General features: G+C 41.5%; 2 protein-coding genes across 4 annotated transcripts in view; one reads left to right on the top strand and one right to left on the bottom strand.

Annotated features, from left to right (window-relative positions):
* The window catches only part of TPGS2 (tubulin polyglutamylase complex subunit 2), a 65,870-nt gene extending 48,201 nt beyond the window's left edge, over positions 1–17,669 (bottom strand). The window contains exon 1 of the mRNA XM_013974316.2: positions 17,563–17,669. Coding sequence (XP_013829770.1) covers positions 17,563–17,644 — 82 coding nt within the window. The 5' untranslated portion in view covers positions 17,645–17,669. The remainder of the gene's footprint in view (positions 1–17,562) is intronic.
* Positions 17,799–26,481, top strand: part of KIAA1328 (KIAA1328 ortholog) — a 433,299-nt gene continuing 424,616 nt past the window's right edge. For 2 of the 3 annotated variants that reach the window (XM_018039479.1, XM_018039480.1), the window contains exons 1-2: positions 17,799–18,107; positions 26,032–26,067. In XM_018039479.1, coding sequence (XP_017894968.1) covers positions 17,807–18,107; positions 26,032–26,067 — 337 coding nt within the window. In that variant the 5' untranslated portion in view covers positions 17,799–17,806. Of the gene's footprint in view, positions 18,108–18,128; positions 18,345–26,031; positions 26,068–26,481 lie in introns of those variants that run through there. The other variant, XM_018039481.1, reaches the window with a different exon arrangement.

The raw sequence follows: 26,481 nt of genomic DNA, 5'->3' as shown, positions 1-26,481 counted from the left end.
CTCTCTTCCTTCTCTGCCACCCATATCAGTTCCCTATTGAGAGGTGAAGTCTATTTCTCTGCTTCTGTGAAGAGAGGTTAACAGGGGTTAGTCTGTGACTTCCTTGACCAATAAAATATGGCAAAGAAACACCATGCAAGTTTTGGACTTCAAGACGGCTGGCAGTCCCCGTTTCCTCTCTTTCTGCTCTGAGCCATCACAAACTGAATCCAAGCTACTCTTCTGGACAAAGAGGCCATGCTGGGGAGCCTTGAGGGGCCAGATATGTGAGTGCTGAAGCCATATGGGACTTCCAGTCGAGTTGAGCCAGAAGGTAATTCCAGTCCTAGCTGCAATCTCATTGCAAACGTCTGAGACGCGAAATGCAGACAGTCCCACCTAAGCCCAGTCAGCCCACAGGAATGGGAGAGAGACTAAATTGCTGTTTCAACCCACGGTTTGGGGGTGGTTTGTTACCCAGCAATAAATAACTGGAACTCACTCCCTAGTAGAAAACAGTTTCTGAGTCAACAATCTCAGATATTTAATGAGGACCTGGCATGTCCTCAGCTTGGGAAAAATTTCTGCCAGAGATTAGGAATTTAAGGAGATACTGTCTCAAGAAACTCATTGCCTGGTTAGACAAACATGAATCAACAGTGAAAACTTCAAGATAATAATATGTATTACATATTAAATTGGGTAATATATTGACCCTGTGGGTCACTGAAATTAGGTTGGAGGGAGGAAGATAAAGACTGAAAAAGTGATGGAAATGTCATAAACTATGCATAACTAACCTGGGCTGTGAAGGATGACCTGGCCGTTCCGGCAGACTGGCTTCATTAATACCTACTCCTGCTCCTTCCTCATGTGCTTTCCTGTCTTTTATTGACCAGCTGGCTAAAGACTACATTTCCCAGATTCCACTGCAGCTAGGCGCCTGCTGGAGGCCATGCTTTCTGCAGGGAAACCCGCTGGCATAAAACCTGGAAGGAGAGAAGGAGCAGGTGAGGTAGAGGGGTAAGTAGGGTGATGGGCTCTTTTTACAAGCATAGTTGCAAACGTATTTTGATCTCATGGGGTTGAGAGTTGTAGTGTGGCAGAAGCAGCAGCAATTTCTCAATTCTACAGCTTCCTAGCTGCAGGTATGTCCCATTTAGCATCCTTTTCACAGTTTGGTTGGTTCTCAGCCTAGAATCTGCTCTGTTTAATCTCCCAATTATTTTATGGGCTAATGCCTCTCAAGTCCTTCCTGCCTTAACTGGCTACAGTGTCTTTCCAGCCTTTAACAAGCTATGTATTCTATGGTCTGCCACTAAAAATCCTGATTGATAGACAGAGTTTGCATCTGTGGGTTCACCTTCAGGACAAATGAATGTGTGCAGATCAGACGAAATGGTCATTAATATGACTTAAAAATTGTGGCCACAGAGCCAAACAAAAAGTAGTAGACGTTTTGGAACCCGAGATTCCAAAGACATTAAAGTTCTTTACAGACGGAAAAGAAAATTTAAGACTATAAGATTATTCAAAGAGAACAAGAGTTTATTACACAAATCAAAGAATTACATAAAGATAATACATCAGATAATACATGGAGATCAGCCCTGGGATTTCTTTGGAAGAAATGATGCTAAAGCTGAAACTCCAGTACTTTGGCCACCTCATGCAAAGAGTTGACTCATTGGAAAAGACTCTGATGCAGAGGGATTGGGGGCAGGAGGAGAAGGGGGCGACAGAGGATAAGATGGCTGGATGGCATCACTGACTCGATGGACGTGAGTTTGAGTGAACTCCAGAAGTTGGTGATGGACACGGAGGCCTGGCATGCTGTGATTCATGGGGTCGCAAAGAGTCAGACACGACTGAGTGACTGAACTGAACCGAATACATGAAGCTAGGGCTTCAAGGTGAGGCACCTGGAGGGCTTGGGGGGTGGGTGGGTAGAGTGGAGTAGACTGTACATGGCCAACCTGAGGTTCTTTAGAAGGACCAGCTTGAAGGGTTCATCTCTGGTTGATGCTGGGAATCTGGCTTCTGCATGTATTCTACATTGAGAAGGCTGTTTTCCCAATCTGCCTAAATCACTAAAAATCTGCTTTCCTTTTGAGAGTCAAAAATTTGCATGGTGTCATGGGCAAAGCTCATTAACAATTCTCAGGAAATAAAAATAGAATCTGGATAATAAGATAAAATCTAACATTTTTTTTTCCCTTTGGCCTTGGTCTAGTTTCATTTGCTTATAGGATACCATGTGCAGAGACCTCGTACCTGGCGCTTCAGACCATAGTTCCTCTTGCAAGGTAACTACACCTAACACTTAAGCTTGCCTCACACATCAGGTTCAGGTTTTGGTAAGTTCTAAGGGAAAAGAATTCCAGTTGAGCTATTTCAAATCCTGGAAGATGATGCTGTGAAAATGCTGCACTTGATATGCCAGCAAATTTGGAAAACTCAGCAGTGGCCACAGGACTGGAAAAGGTCAGTTTTCATTCCAATCCCAAAGAAAGGCAATGCCAAAGAATGCTCAAACTACCACACAATTGCACTCATCTCACACGCTAGTAAAGTAGTGCTCAAAATTCTCCAAGCCAGGCTTCAGCAATAAGTGAACTTCCAGATGTCCAAGCTGGTTTTAGAAAAAACAGAGGAACCAGAGATCAAATCGCCAATATCCAATGGATCATGGAAAAAGCAAGAGAGTTCCAGAAAAACATCTATTTCTGCTTTATTGACTATGCCAAAGCCTTTGTGTGGATCATAATACACTGTGGAAAATTCTGAAAGAGATGGGAATACCAGACCACCTGACCTGCCTCTTGAGAACTCTGTATGCAGGTCAGGAAGCAACAGTTAGAACTGGACATGGAACAACAGATTGGTCCCAAATAAGAAAAGGTGTACGTCAGGCTGTATTGTCACCCTGCTTATTTAACTTATATGCAGAGTACATCATGAGAAATGCTGGGCTGGAAGAAGCACAAGCTGGAATCAAGATTGCCAGGAGAAATATCAATCACCTCAGATATGAAGATGACACCACCCTTATGGCAGAAAGTGAAGAGGAGCTAAAAAGCCTCTTGAAAGAGGAGAGTGAAAAGTTGGCTTAAAGCTCAACATTCAGAAAATGAAGACCATGGCATCTGGTCCCATCACTTCATGGGAAATAGATGGGGAAACAGTGGAAACAGTGTCAGACTTTATTTTTGGGGGGCTCCAAAATCACTGCAGACGATGATTGCAACCATAAAATTAAAACACGCTTACTCTTTGGAAGGAAAGTTATTACCAACCTAGATAGCATATTGAAAAGCAGAGACATTACTTTGCCAACAAAGGTCCATCTAGTCAAGGCTATGGTTTTTTCAGTGGTCACGTATGGATGTGAAAGTTGGACTGTGAAGAAAGCTGAGTGCTGAAGAATTGATGCTTTTGAACTGTGGTGCTGGAGAAGACTCTTGAGAGTCCCTTGGACTGCAAGGAGATCCAATCAGTCCATTCTAAAGGAGATCAGTCCTGGGTGTTCTTTGGAAGGACTGATGCTAAAGCTGAAACTCCAATACTTTGGCCACCTGATGCGAAGTCTTGACTCACTGGAAAAGACTCTGATGCTGGGAGGGATTGAGGGCAGGAGGAGAAGGGGATGACAGAGGATGAGATGGTTAGATGGCATCACTGACTTGATGGACATGAGTTTGGGTGAACTCCAGGAAGTGGTGATGGACAGGGAGGCCTGGGGTGCTGCGATTCATGGGGTCACAAGGAGTCGGACATGGCTGAGCGACTGAACTGAACTGAACTGAAGGGAACAGAGTAGTTATCCCCTGGAAAGTCGATTCAAGTTCAGGCTATGCTTTTAGACAACCCAGTGGTTACCTTAAAACCTATCACACACTAAATCCTGCCACCCTGCTACAGGATTGGGGTTCCTGGAGCATGACCATATAGAAACCATAGACATGATCTTTTCCAGTTGCCCCAACTGAGAAAGTTAGCCTCTCAGAGATGGGAGCAGTTTTATGAGAAGAGAGAAAAGTCTGGTGGATATGCAGTGACTTCTCAGACCCAAGTCACAGAAGTGAGAAGCTACCCACTGAGGCTCCTGCCCCCAAAGAAGAGTTGACAGTCCTCACCTGAGCCTTTCAGCATGGGACAGGGAAAATCCTACAGGTTTTCACAGATTCCCAGTATGCATATGCCATCCTACCCACACATGGGGCTATTTGGATGGAAGGAGGTATGCTTACTGCAGAGAATAAACTTGTGAAATGTGGCTTAAGCATACTGAAGTTCTTAAGAGTACAGCTTCCAAAAGGGATGGCAGTGATTCATTGCAGGCCTCATACAAAGGGAATACAGAGGTAAAAAAGGGAAACAAAGTGAATACAACTGCCGAAAGGGTGGCCCAGAACCTGCAACTTGGCAACCACCGCTCATACCTCAAAGGCAAGATCCATCCAATCATTCCCCAATCTACAGAAAGGAAGAATTAGATAAAAACTGAAAACTGGGCTTCAGTAGAGATCGAGAGGACCACGGTGGCTAGCTAATGAACACAGGCAACACTTCTTTTCCAAACCACAGCTTGTCAAGCCATCAGGAAGGTTCATCAAGACTCACCACAGGAGGGAGGCCCTAAATAATTGGTCAGTTGAGCTCACGGTTAACTCCAGGCATGAAAACTATAATCAAATGGATAGATGAGACATGCCCATCTGCACAATGAACACAGCTCCCCAGACCAGACCCTCCAGAGGCCCCTAGATAAGGGCCATTCAGACCACAGGGACATATCCTGGAGAAGACTGGCAGATTGATTTCACCATCATGGCAAGAGTACTGGGCATTTTCAGGGATCTCCTGGCCCTAGAAAACACAGTTTCTGGGTGGAAAGAAGCATTTCCTGCTAGAACTGAAATGACAGCTGAAGTGGCTAAGGCATTATTAAAAGATATAGTCCCCAGGTTGGGTCTCAGGATCCCTGCAAAGAAATAATGGTTCAGCATTTATGTCTCAAGCGATGATGGAAGTAAGTGCCCTGGGCATAAAATGGACCTTGTACTCAGTCTGGAGACCCTCCCCACCCAAACTGTCAAAGAGAGATCCAATCAGACCCTGAAATGGGCCTTAGCCAAGGTATGTCAGGAAACTCAAGAAAACTGGCCCTAGTGTGCATGTGGTTAGCCCCAGGGGATAAATTAAAATTAAGTGTATTTGAACTTATAACACACACACACAGTAGACCCATTTCCCAGTCCCAAGAGAAGGGACATCTTAACCCCACTGAAATGGAATAACTCAAGTATGCCCTCCCCTAGGAAAAACCATGAAAGCTCTCACAGAAGATGGTGACCAGGTGCCCGCACCCACTGACCTGGCCCTCCACCTCTTCCAGCCAGAAGCCTGAGCGAACCTAAAAATCTCAAAAACCAGCTGCTGCAAGATCAGCTCATGCCTAGTTGAACAGACTCTCCTTGGTGACCCTAACCACCCGCTCTGCTCTGATGTTGTAGGCATCATTCCATGGGGACACTGTACTTGAGGGAAGAGGCCCCCAAGCCCCAACCTGTAGAGAGACAGTTTGGGGCAATGGCCCCCTTAATGACTTGTGATGCTAAGACCTGAAGCTTCTCTTCTAAAAAACAATCAAAGCATGACCAGGGAGATACAGCCCCAGCAGTGAGCCTTGACATCAGGGCACACTTGGCCATAGGCAGAAAACCAAGATACTTACATTTTTAGGAAAAATCTGACATGTGACCGTTATTCTTTTGTCATCTGACATGTAACCACTGTTCTCTTGGGCCATGTATCTTACATTGTCTGAAGTCATTGCCTCAAAAAGTAATAAAACACGCTGGGACCTGGGACCCTTTGCTGCAGTGCTGCAATGCCTGTACCTGGACACACCTCTGCCTGAGCAACAAAATACACAGAAACTGTAAGGGACTAAAAATAACCGCATGCATGTGCTGCTGCTGCTGCTGCTAAGTCGCTTCAGTCATGTCCGACTCTGTGCGACCCATAGACGGCAGCCCACCAGGCTCCCCCGTCCCTGAGATTCTCCAGGCAAGAACACTGGAGTGGGTTGCCATTTCCTTCTCCAATGCGTAAAAAGTGAAAGTGAAGTTGCTCAGTCGTGTCCGACTCTTAGCGACCCCATGGACTGCAGCCTGCGTGCATGTGCAGGTGGGGCAAATTCTAAACAGAAGATACAGAGTCCAAAAAACTTTTGCCACTTTTGAAGTAGTTTGTTGTTTAGTCACTAAGTGTGTGTGAGTCTCCAAGTTGCTAAGGTGCATTGGACTCTTCAGGGGCCCCAGGGACTGTAGACCTCCACAGAGAGGGTGCAACCAGCACTAAGATCTGAACAGCAAAGTGCTGCTGCCTGGTGAGTACTCCACTCACCCTCCCCAACAAGAACCCTACAAAGCAGCCCCACCCCTGGCTGTGGGAAAGAGTTATACTCTAGAGTGTGAGCTGGCTTCTTTCCATTCTTTGATCGAATAAAACTTCCATTTGCTTCTGAACCAAACTCGGTCTCATCCTACTGGTTCTAATGATACTGGGCAGGAAGACCCCTTTTGGTGCCCAACGCAAAAGGGTTGGTAACAACAAAAGGCTGATTGTTTTGCCTACATGAGTGGCCCCCAATAAAACCCCTAGAATTTGGGTTATAGGCCAGCTTCCCTGGGCAGAAACACTGCCCACATATTGTAGCATTTCACCACTTGAAGAAGGAGTGTACTCTATGTGACCACTCACCGGTGGGAAAACTTCAGAAGCTGATACACGGCTTCCTCTGGATATCACCTGATATGTCAAAGATCAGATTTCAAGGGTCCAACTGATTGATATAATAAACTATAGCTGGGAGTCCTGTCTGAGTCTTGTGAGTCCTTCTAATGAATCACTGAGACTTGTGGACAGTTGTGAGACACCAGAACATCTATCTATCTCTTCATTTTAAATGTTTTAATTTATTTGCTTTAGTTATGTTTTGGAAAATAGCAAATAGTTGGGTTTTGTGAGCCAGATTTAAAATCTTTTTCTATTACTAGGTGACTTAAGCTCATTCATGTTTATTGTTATGAGGGATATGTTTGGTCTCAGCCTTATCATTATATTTTTAATTACATGTATTATATTACACTTGTTATGTTTCTTTTTGAAATGTGTATTGTTTGCTCTTTTCTTTAAAATATTTGGGGGAATGGACTGCTTTCTATTGCTTCATGAGAAACTACCACAAATTAGCAACTTTAGACAGCACCCAGGTCACAGTTCTGTAGCTCGTAAATCTGGCACAGCATGACTGGTCTCTCTGCTGAGACTGAAATAATTGATCTATATTTCTATACATCCAGGCAAACCGACTGCTCAAGTGTCAGCTGATCTATTCTCATTGGGTGCTCCAGGTCATCTTCCATTCCTGTTACTGGCAGAACTCAACTCCTTGTGGTTGTAGGAATTAAGTCTTCAGTCCTTGCCTGCTGTCAGCCAGGGACACTTTCAGCTTTCAGAGGCCTTTATGATATACTTTATCATGTGTTCTCATCCATCTTCAAGCTAGCAACAGCATAACAAATCTTTTTCATGCTTCAAATCTCTTTGACTTCCTCTTCTGTTAACAGCTTGTTGTAAAGTGCTCATGGAGTTAAGGATAATCTCCCTTTTTGCCAATTCACACAACAAATCACAGGTGCTATACTTCAGGAAATCTTGCAGGGCTATTTTTGGGATTCCTTTTTTATTTAAAAAAAATAGCCTTATTGAGATATAATTCCACACCATAAAGTGTTCACCCCACTGAAATGTATACTTTAGTGATTTTTAGTATATTCACAGAGTTGTGCATCCTTTCCTGAAAAAGAAACTTTGTACCATCCTCCATTCCCCACTCCCAGCATTCTGGCAATTTACTTTACATCTGTACATACTTGTAGATCATAAGTGAAATCATAAAACACATGGCCTTTGTAACTCTCCTTTCAATCAGTTTTCAAGGTTAATCTATATTGTAGCATGGATCAGTACTGTATTTCTTTTATTTGCCAACATTTCCTATTGTATGGACATACCACATTTTTCAGATCTATTCATCAGCTGATGGACATATGGACTGTTTCTACTTTATTATAAATAATGCTTTTAAGAATATTTGTGTACATGTTTTTGCATGTAAATGTTTTTCATTTCTCTTGGGTATATATCCAGAGGTGAAATTGCTGGGTCATAGGTAACTATGTTTAGCTTTTTGAGGAAATGCCAAACTGCTTTCCAAAGTAGCAGTGCCATTTTACATTCCCACCTATAGTGAATGAATATTCCAGTTTCTCCAGTTCCTTGCCAAGACTTACATGTATTTATTTATTTTTTAAGCAGGCATCCTAGAGGGTGTGAAGTGGTATTTGGATTGGATTATTTGATGTTTTTGTAGAGTCATATGAGTTCTTAATAGATTTCACCCATAAATCCTTTATCACATATGTGATTTGCAGTCTCTCCTTTTCTGTGGAGTCTTCACTTTCTTGATGGTATCTTTAAAAGCACAAGCACTTTTAATATTGATGAAGTATGATTTAGCTATTTTTTTCTTTTGTTTCTTGTACTTTTGGTGTTAGATCTAAGAATCCACTGCCTAATCCAAAGTCATTAAAAAATCAATTCAAGGCCTATGTTTTAGCACATACATTTATATCTAAGATCCATTTTGAGTTAATTTTTGTATCTGAATTGAGGATGGGGTCCAATTTCACTCTTTTGGATGTGGCTATCCAGTTGCCACAAAATATGTTGAAAAGACTTTTCCCCTCATTATTTAGATATCCCTGCTGAAAATCACTGGGCCATAAATGTGATGGTTTAGTTCTGGAGTCTGAATTCTATTCCACTGATCTATACTTCTATCTTTATAGCACTGCCCCAGTGAAAACTACTGTAGATTTGGAGTAAATTTATTGTAGTAATATATACATAAAAATCTGAGATATTAACTATTTTAAAGTGTACATTTAAGTACACTTGACATTGCTGTATAATTATCACCACTATTCATCTGCAGAACATTTTCATTATCCCAAGTGTAATAAACTTTCAAATAGTAAAATTTAAGTCCTCTAACTTTTGTACCTCTTTTCCACTTTGGCTATTCTGGGTCTCCATTTTCACATTAATTTTAGGACTGGGTTATTTGTCAATATCTGAGAGAGAAGCAGTTGATGTTTTCATAGGGATTGTAAATTTAGTCAATTTTCAGAGTATGGGATTGTAATAATATTAAGACTTCCAAACCATAAACATGTCTTCCAGTCTGTTTAGATGTTTTTTAATTTCTTTACATACTGTGTAGTACAAGTCATGCACTTCTGTTAATTTATTCATTTATGCCTTACTTCTGTTAACTTTATACTAAGTATTTTACTGTTTTGACCAAATTGTAAATTGAATTGTTTTTATAGATTTTTGGACTTGTTCATTGCTAACCTATAGGGTTGTTTTTTCCCTCTCTCTTTTTTGTGTGTGGATTTCTTAGGACTTTTTTTTTTTAATACATGAAGCATGTTATCTGCAAATAGCTCCTTCCTTCTTTCCTTCCCACTTGTATGTCTTTATTTCATTCTCTTGCTTAACTGCCCTGACTAGAATCTCAGTAAAATGCTGAACAGAAGTGGTAAGAGGGGAGTTCTTATTTTGCAGAAAAGAGAGAATGTAGCATACCTGAGACTGCAATATTTAGAGACATCTGCTTGTAAGGTTGGTCCTTGGTTGGCATCTGGGAACTCGGATTTCAAGAGGATTTCTACCATTCCCTGGTAAGAATGGCTCACTGTACCCCTTGCTATTGCAGACAATATGGTTTATGCTGACACCTGCTTTCCTCTGGGAGTCTCAAATTTGGTACATATTAGGTAGATGGTGTCTACATAATGCATTTCCAATAAAAGGTATGGACTCCTGGTCACATGAGCTTCCCTAGTAGACAACATTTCAGATGTATTGTCACATATTGCTGGAATAATTAAGGGTGTCCCATGTGATTCCTAGAGATGGCAACGACACCCCACTCCAGTACTCTTGCCTGGAAAATCCCATGGATGGAGGACCCTGGTAGGCTACAGTCCATGGGGTTGTGAAGAGTCGGACATGACTGAGGGACTTCACTCTCACTTTTCACTTTCATGCATTGGAGAAGGAAATGGCAACCCACTCCAGTGTTCTTGCCTGGAGAATCCCAGGGAGGGCAGAGCCTGGTGGGCTGCCATCTATGGGGTCACACAGAGTCTGACACGACTGAAGCGACTTAGCAGCAGCAGCATGTGATTCCACTAAGAGAAGACTCTTGAAAACTTATATCTGGTTTACTTAATCTCCCCACATGTACCTTTCCCTTTGCTTCTACTATAATAAATTGCAACACGACTGTCTCTCAAGTCCTGTAACCTCAACTTGGTGTGGTGCTGGGGATCCCATGAACATTTGTCTTGTTCCTGATTTTACTGGGAAAGTATCCGGTTTCTCACCATTAAGTAAATGTTGGCTGTGGGTTCTTCATAGATACCCTTCATCAGGTTGAGAAAACTTGATTTTTGCTTTTATGTTTTCATTCTATCCCACAATTCAGGTATGGTCTGTCATCAGAGAACACACCTTGTATGATATAAATTCTTCAAAATTTATTTTGGCTTGCTTAAAGGTCTAACATATTTGAGGTTATTCCATGTATACTTGAGAATAATTTTATTATACTGTTTCTGATAAAGTGTTCTACAGATGTCTGTTAGGTAGAGTCAATTTAGTGTTGCTTAAGTTTGCTAGTTCCTTGTTAACTTTCTACCCAGCTGTTTTATCGATTGTTGTAAGTAGGGTATTGTCTGAGACTATTATTGTTGAATTATCTATCTCTCCTTTCAACACTGTCAGTTTTTGCTTCATATATTTTGGACCTTCATAGGTACATATATGATAATTATTTTGTTTTCCTGGGCATTGATACCTATTATCATTATGAACTGTCCTCCTTTGTTTCAAATAATGAATTTTGTTTTAAAGTTTATTTTACCTGATATTAGTATAACCACTCAAGCTCCACTTGGGGTTCTATTTGCATGGTATATTTTCCCCCCATATTTTCAGTTTTAACCTGTTTGTGTCTGTAAATACAAAATGTGTCTCTTGTAGACTAGGTATATTTGAATCATGTTTTTGCTTTTCTAAAATCTGATGGCAATCTCTGCCTTCTCATTGAAGTGTTTAGTCCATTTACATTAAATGTAACTACTGATAAGGTAGGATTTATTTCTGCCATTATGCTATTTCTTTCTGAGTCCTCACCAGCAATATTTTCAGCATTGCTATAGTCGATTTCTAGTATTAGTCCGTTAATGGTGATTTATTAGACTTTCTCTATTAAGTTCCTGAAAATTCTTCCAGCTTCCACCCATTTCCTAGTTTCAAAGATGCTTCCACATAGGTATATGTTGCAGCAGAACCCATTTCCAGGTAATGAAACATATACATTAGTTTACTATGCTGCATAACAAACTACCATAAATTTTTAGCACTGGTAAGATGAAGGACACTATCCTCTTGATGGCCATCAGCTAGGGGGCTGCTCTCAGCTCCTACAGACTAGTTGCAGTTCCTTGCCATTGGTCCTCTCATAGGATCTCTCACAACATGGCAGCTTAGCTTTTCAAAGTCAGGAGGAAATCCATCTGACTTCTACTTCTCTCTCAGAATGTCTCGCTGATTATGTCAGGCCTACCTAGGATAATGACCCTTTTAAGTCAAAGTTAACTAATTAAGGTACTTTAATTACATACACAAAAACCCTTTGCCTTTGTCATATAATGTAACCCAAGCCATGGCATGACATCCCTCATTTTCACAGGTCCTGCCCATTATCAAGAGTAATGGATTATATACAGGTAGCACTGGACAGCACCATGGACATCAGCAGATGGTCAACACTGAAATCAGACTGATTATATTCTTTGAAGCCAAAGATGCAGAAGCTCTATACAGTCAGCAAAAACAAGACTGGGAGCTGACTGTGGCTCAGACCAAGAATTCCTTATTGCAAAATTCAGACTTAAATTGAAGTAAGTAGGGGAAACCACTAGACCATTCAGGTATGACCTAAATCAAATCCCTTATGATTATATAGTGGAAGTGAGAAATAGATCCAGGGGATTAGATATGATAGACAGAGTACCTGAAAAACTATGGATGGAGGTTTGTGACACTGTATAGGAGGCAGGGATCAAGACAATCCCAAGAAAAAGAAATGCAAAAAGGCAAAATGGTTGCCTGAGGAGTCCTTACAAAGAGCTGTGAAAAAAAGAGAAGCAAAAGGCAAAGGAGAGAAAAAAAAAAAAGATACACCAATTTGAATGCAGAGTTCCAAAGAGCAAGGAGATAAGAAAGCCTTCCTCAGTGATCAATGCAAAGAAATAGAGGAAAACAATAGAATGGGAAAGACCAGAGATCTCTTCAAGAAAATTAGAGATACCAAGGGAACATTTCATGCAAAGATGGGCTCATTAAAGGATGGAAATAGGATGGACCTAACAGAAGCAGAAGATATTAAGAAGAGGTGGCAAGAATACACAGAAGAACTATAAAAAAGATCTTCACGACCCAGATAATCATGATGGTGTGATCACTCACATAGAGCCAGACATCTTAGAATGTGAAGGTAATGGAATCCCAGTTGAGCTGTTTCAAACCTTGAAAGATGATGCTGTGAAAGTGCTGCACTCAATATGCCAGCAAATTTGGGAAAGTCAGCAGTGGCCACAGGACTGGAAAAGGTCAGTTTTCATCCTAATCCCAAAGAAAGGCAATGCCAAAGAATGCTCAAACCACTGCACAACTGCACTCATCTCATATGCTAGCAAAGTAATCTCAAATTTCTTCAAGCCAGGCAACAGTACGTGACCCGTGAACTTCCTGATGTTCAAGCTGGTTTTAGAAAAGGCAGAAGAACCAGAGATCAAATTGCCAACATCCGCTGGATCATCGAAAAAGCAAGAGAGTTCCAGAAAAACATCTGCTTTATTGACTATGCCAAACCCTTTGACTGTGTGATCACAACAAAATGTGGAAAAATTCTTCAAGAGATGGGAATACCAAACCACCTGACCTGCCTCCTGAGAAATCTGTATGCAGGTCAGGAAGCAACATTTAGAACAGGACATGGAACAAGAGTGGTTCCAAACAGGGAAAGGAGTAGGTCAAGGCTGTATATTGTCACCCTGTTTATTTAAATTATATGCAGAGTACATCATGAGAAATGCTAGGCTGGAAGAAGCACAAGCTGGAATCAAGATTGCTGGGAGAAATATCAATAAACTGAGATATGCAGATGACACCACCGTTATGGCAGAAAGCAAAGATGAACTGAAGAGCCTCTTGATTAAAGAGGAGAGTGAAAAGTTGGCTTAAAACTCAACATTCAGAAAACTAAGATCATAACATCTGGTTTCATCATTTCATGGCAAATAGGTGGGGAAACAATGGAAACAGTGAGAGACTTAATTTTTTTGGCCTCCAAAATCACTGCAGATGGTGACTGCAGCCATGAAATAAAGACGCTTGCTCCTTGGATGAAAAGTTATGACCAACCTTGACAGCATATGAAAAAGCAGAGACATTACTTTGCCAACAAAGGTCCTTCTAGTCAAAGCTATGGGTTTTCCAGTAGGCATGTATGCATCTGAGAGTTGGACTATAAAGATAGCTGAGCGCTGAAGAATTTATGCTTTTGAACGGTGGTGTTGGAGAAGACTCTTGAGTCCCTTGGACAGCAAGGAGACCCAACCAGTGAATCGTAAATGAAATCATTCCTGAATATTCATTGGAAGGACTGATGCTGAAGGTGAAACTCCCAATACTTCAGCCACCTGATGCGAAAAACTGACTCATTTGAAAAGACCCTGATGCTGGGAAAGACTGAAGGTGGAAGGAGAAGAGGATGGCAGAGGATGAGATGGCTGGATGGCATCACCAACTCAATGGACATGAGTTTGAGTAAACTTCGGGAATTGGTGATGTACAGGGAGGCCTGGCGTGCTGCAGTCCATGGGGTCACAAGGAGTCGGACACAACTGAGTGACTGAACTGAACTGAGAACTGGAGGTCATTTTAGAAATCTGCTCACTAGTTACACTATAGTTACACCCTTTTAAACATCCTTTTGTCATAACAGAAAACAACGGTTACATCATTCTTCAACTCTCCTCCCACCTTTGGTTTAGTCTTATGTGCATGCATTTATGTATGTTTGTGTGTATTACTCTTATGAAAATAATGCTCAGCAGAAGTCTTTTTGCAGGTTTCTCAGTCTATATTTGATTTGATAAAATCTGTCCTCCAGTAGATTCCTCAGGATGGGCTCATGGGTGGAGAATTTTCTACGTTCTTTTATTTGATAGACAGTTAGGATAGATATTAAATCCTTGGCTCACACTTTCTTTCACTGAATTTTCTATACTTGTTCAGGTATTTTAATTTTGTTTGGAGTTTAAAATTTTCTTCTACTTCAGTTCTTTTTTGGGAAGAGTCTTCCTCAGTTGTCTGTTTGACATTTTATTTCCTGATTCCAGCATTAGTTCTCTATAGGTTTTACTTTTCTCTCCTTCATTTTGCAATAGTGTGTCATTTAAAAAGATTTCTAGGTTAGTGACACTAGTGTCTCATTTCTGTTGGTTGTTTCAGCCAGGCTCTTTGGCTGGAATCATTTCTGGGTCTGTTTGCTTGCCACAGATTCTTCTGGTGGTGAGAGAGTAGGGCAGGAAAAATTATGGTCTGGTCCTATGATTTGTTGCTTTTTCTCTTTTTACTTCGTTACTTTGCACATTTGCTATTCTCTGTCTTTAAGCATCACTGAGAGTTTGGTTTTGGATAAAAATGTAGTTGCAGAGTTATTGCATATATTTTTGGAAGGAGATTTTGGGGAGGCTGCTTACCATATACCCACCACTAACTTTAGCTGCTTTGCCATAAAAAAATCCTCTTAATATATTGTCTTTTCAAACAACAAAGAAACATGAAAACATACAGGCAAGCTTGTTTTACCATGCTTTGCTTTATTGTGCTTCTCAGATATTGCCTTTTTAAAAATTTTTTACAAATTGAAGATTTGTGGCAACCTTGCATTGTTAAATAATGGTTAGTATTTTTCAGCAATAAAGTATTTTAAGGTTAAGGTATGTACATTTTTTAGACATAATGCTATTGCACACTTAATAGAGTGTAAACATAACTTTTATACACAGTGGAAACCAAAAATTTGTGAGACTCACTTTATTAGGATATTCACTTTTACTGCAGTGGTCTGGATCCTAATTCCCAACATCTCTGAGGTATGTCTGCAAATGATTTTTGACTTGTGATTACTAAACTTGAAATTATCAGGTTTTGACTACATTTATAAATAGACTGCTTACAGGAGGCTAGATTTCCTATAAATTTAATCACCAGATGTTTAATTCCTTAGGTAGGTTTTAACTTGTAACTGTTAGCAGTTGGCCAGACATCTGAAATACATAATACAATATATTAAATGCATAAATGAAATTTAAAATGTTTATAGACATTTAATTATATAGGCCTTTAAATCAAACTGACAGCTTAAGGGAAATAGGCCTTTAAATCAAACTGACAGCTTAAGGGAAATTTAGTTAGCTTGACTTGAGTAGATTCAACATTTACTAAAAGAAAATAATTTTTTAGAGAAAACTTTCTAGATTTATAAATATACTAATGAAGTTGAAGCTCCAATACTTTGGCCATCTGATGCAAAGAGACTGAATGTTGGGAAAGATTGAGGGCAGGAGAAGGGCGAGAGAGGATGAGATGGCTGGATAACATTATCATCTCAACGGACAGGAGTCTGAGCAAACTCTGGGAGATAGTGAAGGACAGGGAGCCTGGAACGCTGCAGTCTGTGGGGTCGCAAAGAGTCAGATATGACTTAGTGACAGAACAACAACAATGAAGGACGTCTGTGGAATAGCAAGACCTGCCTAAGTCCAGAAGTACAAGAAGCAATAGGGCAGAAGTCTGGGTAAGAATAAGGAGATAAAATATGAGTGGTCTCGGTGATTAGCTGTCTCTTTGCCCTACACTCACAATTTCATTTATAAAACCTACCGCTTCTCCCAAACACATCAGGATATTTCACACCTCATTTACTGTTTTAGGCACCGAGGAATATCAGTTCAGTTGCTCAGTCATGTCCCAGTCTTTTCGACCCCATGAACTGCAGCACGCTGGGCTTCCCTGTCCATCATCAACTCCCGGAGTTTACCCAAGCTCATGTCCATTGAGTCTGTGACGCCATCCAACCAAGGAATATAGGGAAGAACAATACAAAGTTCCTAACCTCATGGACTTCAGCTACAGAAAAGAGACAAATTAAAACAAACAAAAAATACATAATTTCAAATAGTGGCAAAGCCATAGAGGATTAAAAAAAAGAGTAGGATAAAGGAAGACAGTGATAGGGAACGGGGTTACTGGAACTGTATTCAGGGAAGGCTCCTTCGAGGTTGTGATATTAGAGATTTGAATGAAGTCAGAGAAAGATATTCAGAGGAAGAGAATTTCAGATGGAAGGTCTAGCAAATTGCAAAAGCCTTGACGTGGGAACAAGCTTAGTGGGTTCATAGTACAAGGAAGCTACTATGGCAAAACAGAGTGGAAGCAAAGTCAGAAAGACAGTTGAGGGTAAATTATAGGAGACTGGTGGGTCATGGCACAAAATCTGGATTTTATTATGAATGCAAAAGGAAGGTGTTGAAATGTACTATTTGGCCTGCTTAGATTGCCTTTCTCCTCGGTATTCTGGCTAACTTCCACTGGTCTTTTAATCAGCATCATCTCCTGTGGGACATACTTCTTAGCTCTCCAGAAAAGATCAACCACCTCCTTCTGTGTGCTACCTCCGAGCAATAACGAATGACTGAACTGTGTGTGTGTTTCATTTCATTGTAGAGTAGCTCCAGCATTTAACGTAGTAGTCCCTCCCTGGGATCCTGGTGTGCTGCCGTCTACGGGGTCGCACAGAGTCAGACACGACTGAAGCGACTGAGCAGCAGCAGCAGGTACTAAGGGAAGGTTCCATAAAGGAAAACCACCCATTCAACGGTGCAAACTTTGACTTCTCTGGACCAATTCAGGTGCCATTCACACGGAGGCGCATGGGAACCGGTTGCCCTGGGAGGTCGGTTGCAACATTCCCTCACCTCCCTCTGGCCATCTGAAGCCAAGAAGGCCTCTCAGGACAGCCAGCCTCCCACTGTCAGGGGCCTGCTGTTTCCCCTTAGCACATCTATTCCCGCGTCCTTCCTGGGCCCTGTGGTGGGATTTCGGATGGGGTGACCTTCGGGCTTCGCGTCTCTGCATCCACACTCCCGGCAAACGGTCCCTTGGCCCCGTTAACGCACCTTCTGAACAGGACTTACAGCCGCGATGTCCACTGGTCTAGAGAGTCCAGTTCCTGCCGCGCCTCCGTGCTTCCGCGACACACCCTTCGTCCCGTAGTCGCCCTCACGGTCCCCCGCCCCCACTCACCTAGGATGCGAGTGACCCCCAAGGTCAGCTTCTCCAGGTGCGGCTTGCTGCTGCCCAGCAGCGGGGGCGACGTCTCCTCCATGTCTCGTGTCCCGGCTCCGCGTGCGGCCGGGGAAGGGGTAGGGACCGGGCGGGGGAGCGGGGCGGGCCGGAGGGGCGGACACCGCCCGGGAGGTGCGGCCGTCAAGTTCGCGGCATGCCGGGACTTGTAGTTCTCGGCGCCTGAAAGGGCTGCGGCGCGGAGATGAGGGGCCCGGGCTGCTCGGGCGGTAGTAGTCCCCCGAGGCGCTTGTTCCCGCTGCCCCGGCGGGTGCTCCACACCACGCCGCCGGGACCCAGCGACCCCTCCGGCCGGACCGTCCCGCCCCGCCGGGGCCGGCCGCGCAAGCGGGGGCGGGCCTCTGTGTCGTGTGGCCAATCCGGACCGGGCCTGTGGGCCGGGGCGGGGCGGCCCCGGCGCGACGCCCCGAGTGGCGGTTGTTTCAAGATGGCGGACGTGGCGGGCCCCTCCCGCCCGGGCGCGGCGGCGTTCTGGAGCCGGGACTGTATCCTTTGCCCGCCTGACAGGGGGCGCCGGCGCCTTTCCCGGGGCGAGCGGTCGCGAGGGACTCGGAGCGGAAGGGGGAAGGTCGCTGCGGACCCCGGGGGCGGGGCCGTGCAGTCGGGCCGCCTGGCAGTCCCCTTGCTTGGGTATTAGGTAGCAGAGAGCCTGCACTGTTTCTCCAGGCTGGAGTTCTAGATGTGGGGACTCGACCCAAGCTGTTTCCCTGCCCTCCTTGGCGGTGAGCTCCGGAAAGTCGGCCTAGAGTCGGGGGCTGGAAGGGGCCCGCTGCCTGAGGCGACCTCCGGCCGGCCGGGTCTGTGAGGAGTGAGCTTCTGGAGGAGGGCACGGCGTTGGGTGGTCCAGGAGCTTTTCGTCTTGGTTTAGGATTATCCCTGGCCTGCGCTGTTAGGAGCAAGTCAGTACCTCGTCGGACTTCGAAGGCCTGGCAGTGACGATGTATTTTCATACTTAGATCTTCAGAGAATCGTGGGATTTGGTTTCACAGGGACGTGATCTGGTAATGCTGATGATGGAATCAGATGGGATGCAGATTTTAGGGCCTGGGAGTAGTGTTGATTTGTGTGTAGGTTGCGGGTCACCGCTAGCAGGGTTGAACCAGTTCTTGGATAGTTTTATGGTAGAGAAGCGGTGGCACTTTTACCCTTGGAGTAATGAGATGTGTGAAAAAACTGGTTCTTTTGCCTGCGTTAGGTACATTGTTCCAGATTGATCTTTGGTCCTGGTAACTTGCTTCATGTTCCAGGAGAGTTACCTGAAAGGAGGCGTTCAGTGTGTTGGATGCCCACAGAGGCAAGCCTTTTTGTCTGTTTGCTAGGATTGGCCATAGCATTGTTAGAGGCGTTGCTGTTAACTTCTGAATCGTTCTTTGCAGGTTCTACTTAGCTAGTTAGTAAAACTCAAGAAGTTATATTATCAATTCCCCTTGTTGGATTACTAGGATTAAAGTGTCACGCCTTGGAGAGTGGGGTATTTTTGCATTTCTTGCTGCTGAATGTTTGGTGTTACGGACTTTCTAAGCATTATTACCATTTGTGTGTGAGAGGTTGGAGAGCATCAAGTGAAATCGTGATCCTACAATGGATAAAAAGCACACTGATACACTATGCAAATTAAATATTTTTTTCTTTACCTATCAGGAGAATATGTGCATCGGGAGCAGCTGGACTGAATTGGGAAGTCAGGAAACTGGGATGAGTCTTTCTAGTGAAACTGCCTCTGCAATATTAGAATTTGTGATAGATAAATGAAGCTTATTAACTTATAATGTGCTTCTTCAGTGTAATCATTTTCATAGCATCTATGTGGCTTTCATTATTATTCCTTAAATTTCTGTATAACCAATGCTATTGTGCTGATATGAAATGTTTAAGGATATTGTTCTGATATATAATAGAATGTATGTGGGGTGTGGATAGGGGATACAGTCTGTTGCACTAGGTATGATTAAGTTAATGGGTGTGTAAACAGAATCTATGCTCTTGGTCTTAGCAGCCTTGTACTCAATTATTTATGTAGTCATATTATGGCATATTTCATATAGATGTCATATAGCCTTCCTTTTATATTCTCCCTTACTCTAAAAATGAATGTAAAATACTCATCTTTGCAGTGCAAGTGAGGAGCTGAAGTTATTTGGGGAAAGTGGTGATTACATTCTCTAGAAATTCAGATGTTTGAAAGGAGTTTCAAGGTTACCAGTATCACCTGTTTCCCCTCCCTATTCCACATAATGACCAATTAATATCCAGCCTCAAATATTTTCATGTTAAATCTGTAGGACTTAAAAGCATGCTAGATGTGAATTTGTTACTGAATCTTTGCTAAAAAACATAATTATGAATCATTTGATTTAGTTATGTGTCTTTTGATCTTGTAAAAAATTTTTTTATTGGAATGTCTTTTGATCTTGATCTCTTTTCTCTTTACACTGATGACTTCCCAGACCACCCCTGAAGTACTTACAGTTGGAACTTTAAATAGAAAAAGGCCAAAAAGTATGTATCTGGAATCTGGTATTCTTTTCACACTATTCAGAGATTTTCAGTGCCTTACCTAAACAATTGGAGAAATATGATTGAGAGATTTCCCATTCCTAGATGTTTCCGTCATGTGAGGGTAGGTCATCTGTGACTGAAGGTCACCTTTTCATATTGTTGTTTTTATGAGTTGTGTATCTCCTGCACAGTATGATTCAGCAGTACTGTTTTGCACAAGGTATTTCTTTATACCCAATGTGTAAGCAGTGATATGCCATGTTGTCATTTTATGGCTTAAATCTACAAGTGAAGTATACCCCTTTGGCCCTAAACTGCTTTCCTTCTTCATTATAGCTCTTGGTAATATCAAAAGAAATTAATATTTCTGCAGTATCTAAATTTGATTGCTGAAGTGCACTCAAGTGTATTATCTTTAACAGTATTATGAACTTGATATTAACAAATATGAACTATAAAGGACCTGGTCAAAGCATTGCAGTAGCTATAATCTCTGCCATTGAGTTTTCAATTAAATAGAGACTTTATGTTGATGTAAAATAATATCAGTTCAGTTAAGTCAGTCAGTTGTGTCTTACTTTTTGTGACCCGATGGACTGCAGCATGCCAGGCCTCCCTGTCCATCACCAACTCCCAGAGTTTACTCATACTCATGTCCATTGAGTTGTTGATGCCATCCAACCATCTCATCCTCTGTCGTCCCCTTCTCTTTCCACCTTCAATCTTTCCCAGCATCAGGGTCTTTTCAAATGAGTCAGTTCTTCGCATTAGGTGGCCAAAGTACTGGAGTTTCAATTTCAGCATCAGTCCTTCCAAAGAATATTCAGGACTGATCTCCTTTAGGATGGACTGGTTGGATCTTCTTGCTGTCCAAAGGACTCTCAAGAGTCTTCTCCAACACCACTGTTCAAAAGCATCAATTCTTCAGCACTCAGCCATCTTTATAGTCCAACTCTTACATCCATACATGACTATTGGAAAAACCATATATGTCAGGAAAATCATTATGGTTAGTAATGATGATACACATGTTGCTGATAAGTGATTCACACTCACAAGGTTATTGCAGAATGGGAAGTATCAAGTTTATTTTCTTCACGTCTTGTTGCTCTAGGATAGGTATATTTATTTCTCCCTACCATTTCTGGCTTGGGTTTCTGCTTGCCACTTTAATTTTGGAAACTTGGGCGTTAAAGACTTTATAACTTGCTGTACTTATCCTATTGAGGCACTTCCAGATGAACCAAGTGGAACTAAGGTGACACAGAGAACACAATAAGAGGTCCAAATTGTGTCTCTTTAACTTTCCCATGAAATATACGTTTGTTGGGAATCGGTATTTGAAGAAGGTAAATAGTTGAGTTCTCAAAAATAATGAGATGAATTTAGATTACAAAAAATTAGAAAGTATAGGTTGGATGGAGGCAATTTCAAATATATTTTGTCTTATTTATAAAAACTTTTGTTAAGATCAGTTTATTTAGTGGTCTTATATTTGAAAAAGAAATTTGGTGTAGATGTGGCTGGTGGGGTTTGTGTGCATATTTTGAATAGGACAAAGAGAAAGACAACATTGAGAGTTGTTGGACAGTGCCTCATGGGATTAAATAAATACCAATTTCATTCGTCCCTAGATGGTTGACTATGATCCAGGCATTCTTTGATCTTAGAGATACAACATTGAACAAAACAATGCAGATTTTCACTGCCTTGATGCTTACATGTTAGGGAAATGAAATTAGTTCATGAATAAGTAAAATAATATTTTATGATTATGGGTGCTATGGAGAAAAATAAAGCAGGAAGAGGGTAGCTGTTAATGTCCTGGGGGTCTTTTGTGTTTTGATAACTGTTGCTTTGTAGTATTTTGAAACCAGGAATTGTGATGCCTCCAGCTTTGTTTTTCTTTCTCAAGATTGCTTTGACTGATTAAAGTCTTTTGTAGTTTGTAGGAAACTAGGTTTAAAAAAGGTTGAGAAGTGCTTACAAACGAGACTCTCAACCAGGGCTAAACATTCTTGCAAACGAGATGTTCTGCCCAGTGTAGGGAACTAGGTTTAAAGAAGGTTGAGAAGTGCTTGCAAACGAGACTCTCAACCAGGGCTGAACATTCTTGCAAACGAGATGTTCTGCCCAGTGTAGGAAACTAGGTTTAAGAAAGATTGAGAAGTGCTTGCAAACGAGACTGTCAACCAGGGCTGAGCATTCTTGCAAACAAGATGTTCAGCTAAAAATCCTGTTTGTTCCCATGGGAAAAGAACATTGCTTGCACACAAGGATGTTTCTCTGATTCCTCAAAAGGAACAGACCTTGGGACAAAACGGATTCTAAGTTGATAAGGAAGTTCCCCAAAACAAAGTCTTAGCTGCAGTAAATAAGTCGAAGTAAAGCTTATCTCGCCCTGCGCCTGCACACTGTATAGTCTCTAAATCGTAGTGCTTGGCAGCTTGCCCTGTAGGTTGTTGTGCAAGAGATGTGGAATAAAGCAGCTGTAAAAAGCAAGTGTTAAAAAATATAAAGATTTAAACCACTCTGCAGTGTTGGTGTTTCATTCCGTCGCCGGCAGTAGTTCCATACAAATTTTAGGATTGTTTGTTTTACGGTATTTCTGTGAAAAATTACTTTGGAATTTTGCTTTGAATCTGTAGATTGCTTTATGGACATTTTAACAATATTCTTGTAATTCATGAGCATGAATTTCTTTCATTTTTCTTCAGTTTCTTTCATCAGTGTCTTATACTTTTCAGCTTACAGGTCTCTCACCTCTTTGGTTAAATTTTTTAGACTTTTTTACTATTTTTTTGATGCAGTTGTAAATAGGATTTTTTTCCCCTAATATGTCTTCCTGATGGTTATTCTTGTATAAAAATGCAACAGATTTTTGTTCATTGATTTTGTATTCTGCAACTTCTGTTTATCAGCAATCTGAATTTGATTATTCTGAGTTTTTCAGTAGAATCTGTAGTGTTTTCTATATGTAATATCATGTCATTTGCCAATGCGTGTTTGTCAAAGGCTTCTATAGTTTGTTTTTCTTAAAGAAATTGGAAGCAAAATTATTAGCTTAAAGATGAGGGAAATGGTATCAGGTTTGAGGAGAGAAGAGAAAGTATAAAATATTTGATGATCTTCTGATTCAAGGTATGGCTAAGTAGGTTCCTCAGTGGCTGGTCCCTTCCAGCTATGAGCAGACTCCTTTGTGGATGGTCTAGAGAAGTGTAGTATGTTTTCTAGGACTCAGTTATGTCAGTCTTTCCATTGGTCATCCTTGGAGATGGAGAATATTCTGCAAATTCATCCCTATTTTATATTTTAACTGAGGACCCTGTCATATGGAGCATGTCCTGAGTCATCTTGATTTTTTCCCCTGCGTACTTTTCTCCATGTGTGTATTTCCAACAGCGAATAATTAAACAGTAACTGAAGAGTCCCAGAGGGTGTGAAAAATGAATCTGCTGCTAAAGAGTCTGCACAATTTCAGCTTGTAAAGCTTTTGTTTTGGATTGGGTGTCAATGAATTTAGAAGTGCTCTGCTCCAGTATTAGTTACAGTCAATTTCCTTGGACTAGTGGGGTCTAATTTTTTGTATACTTGTCGTATGTGCCTCCTGAAATTTTCGATGCTCGTCCCTGATGTCTGAGGAAGTTTAAACTTTTTAGAGGCACTCAGTTCAGTTCAGTTCAGTCGCTTAGTTGTGTCTGACTCTTTGCGACCCCATGAATCGCAGCACGCCAGGCCTCCTTGTCCATCACCAACTCCCGGAGTTCACTCAGACTCATGTCCATCGAGTCAGTGATGCCATCCAGCCATCTCATCCTCTGTCATCCCCTTCTCCTCCTGCCCCCAATCCCTCCCAGCATCAGAGTCTTTTTCCAATGAGTCAGCTCTTATGAGGTGGCCAGAGTACTGGAGTTTCAGCTTTAGCATCATTCTTTCCAAAGAAATCCCAGGGCTGATCTCCTTCAGAATGGACTGGTTGGATCTCCTTGCAGTCCAGGGGACTCTCAAGAGTCTTCTCCAACACCACAGTTCAAAAGCATCAGTTCTTTGGCGCTCAGCCTTCTTCACAGTCCAACTCTCGCATCCATACATGACTACTGGAAAAACCATAGCCTTGACTAGACGGACCTTTGTTGGCAAAGTAATGTCTCTGCTTTCCAACATGCTATCTAGGTTGGTCATAACTTTCCTTCCAAGGAGTAAGCGTCTTTTAACTTCATGGGTGCAGTCACCATCTGCAGTGATTTTGGAGCCCCCCAAAATAAAGTCTGACACTGTTTCCACTGTTTCCCCATCTATTTCCCATGAAGTGATGGGACCAGATGCCATGATCTTCGTTTTCTGAATGTTGACCTTTAGGCCAACTTTTTCACTCTCCTCTTTCACTTTCATCAAGAGGCTGTTTAATTCCTCTTCACTTTCTGCCATAAGGGTGGTGTCATCTGCATATCTGAGGTGACTGATATTTCTCCCGGCAATCTTGATTCCAGCTTGTGCTTCTTCCAGCCTAGCATTTCTCATGATGTACTCTGCATATAAGTTAAATAAGCAGGGTGACAATACACAGCTTTGACGTACTCCTTTTCCTATTTGGAACCAGTCTGTTGTTCCATGTCCAGTTCTAACTGTTGCTTCCTGACCTAGTTACCAGCAAAAGTCTTGAAGCTGTGATAGTGTATATGCTGCTGAGGAGAGCTGAACCACCTAGCAGGTCAGACAGTAAGCACCACCATTGTATTCCTAAATTTCCTTTAGGATTCTAGGCATTTCCAGTCAACATTCCTTGAAAAGATTCCATTTCTAGAATTCGTTCTAAACTGAAATATATTGGCTCTCTAGCATGTTTTATCCACTGTTTTATTCCCATCTGCTCCCAGGAGGAAATAGTTAATAATTGATTTGTCTACAAATTTTGGAAAACAAAGTATTTCATAAAGTAACAGAAAACTTTGGACTTTTCTAGGTCATTTGGAAAATAATTGTTTAGACACCTGCTTCCTGGATGTGTAATAGAAGGTTATCAAATGGTAGACATACCTGGATTTAAATCTAGTTCTGAATAAAATTTTATTTCTGAAAAGTAAACTTTATTGTATTGGTTCCCTTTCTATATCAGTTGACTGATATTCAGCTGATGTTCGACTGAGCTGGTAAAGAATCCGCCTGCATTGCAGGAGACCTGGGTTTGACCCCTGGATTGGGAGATCCCCTGGAGAGGGGAATGGCTACCCACTCCAGTATTCTGGCCTGGAGAATTCCATGGACTATAGTCCATAGGGTCGCAAAGAGTTGAACACAACTGAGCGACTTTCACTTTCACCCTTTCAAAATTTCTCCTTTTGAAATTCGAAATAGTTCTTTTTGTCTTAAATTTCTTCCACTTGTTAAATAGTAGGGCTTCTTGAGACATTTCATGAATGTACTGTGGAAGAATAAAAAATATTTTTGTGTTTGCATAATTGAGGTGCCCTTAAACAGTATTTGTTCTTCAAAGCTAAGACTCATTTTGAAATTACGTATTCATGCCTCAGATAACTTGTCAGTTCACCAAAGATGAGCACAATGGAGCATTTAACTCCTTGTTTACCAAAGGAAAGAAAATGAAACTACAGCGGAATTTATAGTGTTGGGTATGTCATTTGGGAATAAGGATGGATAAAACTTTAATGGAACATGACATTCCAGCATTTTTACAAAGCAGATAGTTATGAATATATAAAGATGAACTTTAAAACATTATTAATTTTGCTGCATTTATTTTCATTATATTACTTCCTAGTTTTGTTTTTAAAAGATAGTTACAAACTTCTAGCTCAAAAGAAATTGCGAATTATAGTAGAAGTATAGAACAACAGCATTTGGATGTTGGATAATCTTTTCTAGTATTTTCCTTTATGTCTTCCTGCATAGTTTCTGATGAAGAACAATCAGTAGTGTATGTTCCAGGTATGATTTTCTATATTAATTTGGTAAACTTCCTTTGCTTCTTAACAGTTAGAAGAGAATAAAGCATTAGGACAACTTTGTAGGTATAAGTAGATGCAGAACAGTTCATCAGAACATAATTTTTTTCCTTTTTTTAATACTTGGTGTGACCCCATTAAGGTTTGAAATACTGCCTTATTTTAGGGTCTGGCTGGCAAGTCAGCTTTTGATGAATTTATAGAATACTTCATTCGTGGATTAAAGAGCAGCAGATTCTTTTCTTACTTTTCATACTCAAATAATAGTCTGAATTTTATATTTCAAAGAAAATGTATAAACTTCATGATGTAGGGTTTATGTAACAAATTTTAAAGTTTACTGGTTGTTACGAGATGAGTTGTAAAACTGAACCATTGGAGGCACCCTAATTATGTG

Source organism: Capra hircus, chromosome 24 (genome assembly GCF_001704415.2).
Source record: "Capra hircus breed San Clemente chromosome 24, ASM170441v1, whole genome shotgun sequence".
Classification (NCBI taxonomy): Eukaryota; Metazoa; Chordata; class Mammalia; order Artiodactyla; family Bovidae; genus Capra; species Capra hircus.
The sequence above is the reverse complement of the archived record's forward strand: the minus strand, read 5'-3'. Positions and strand labels throughout refer to the sequence as shown.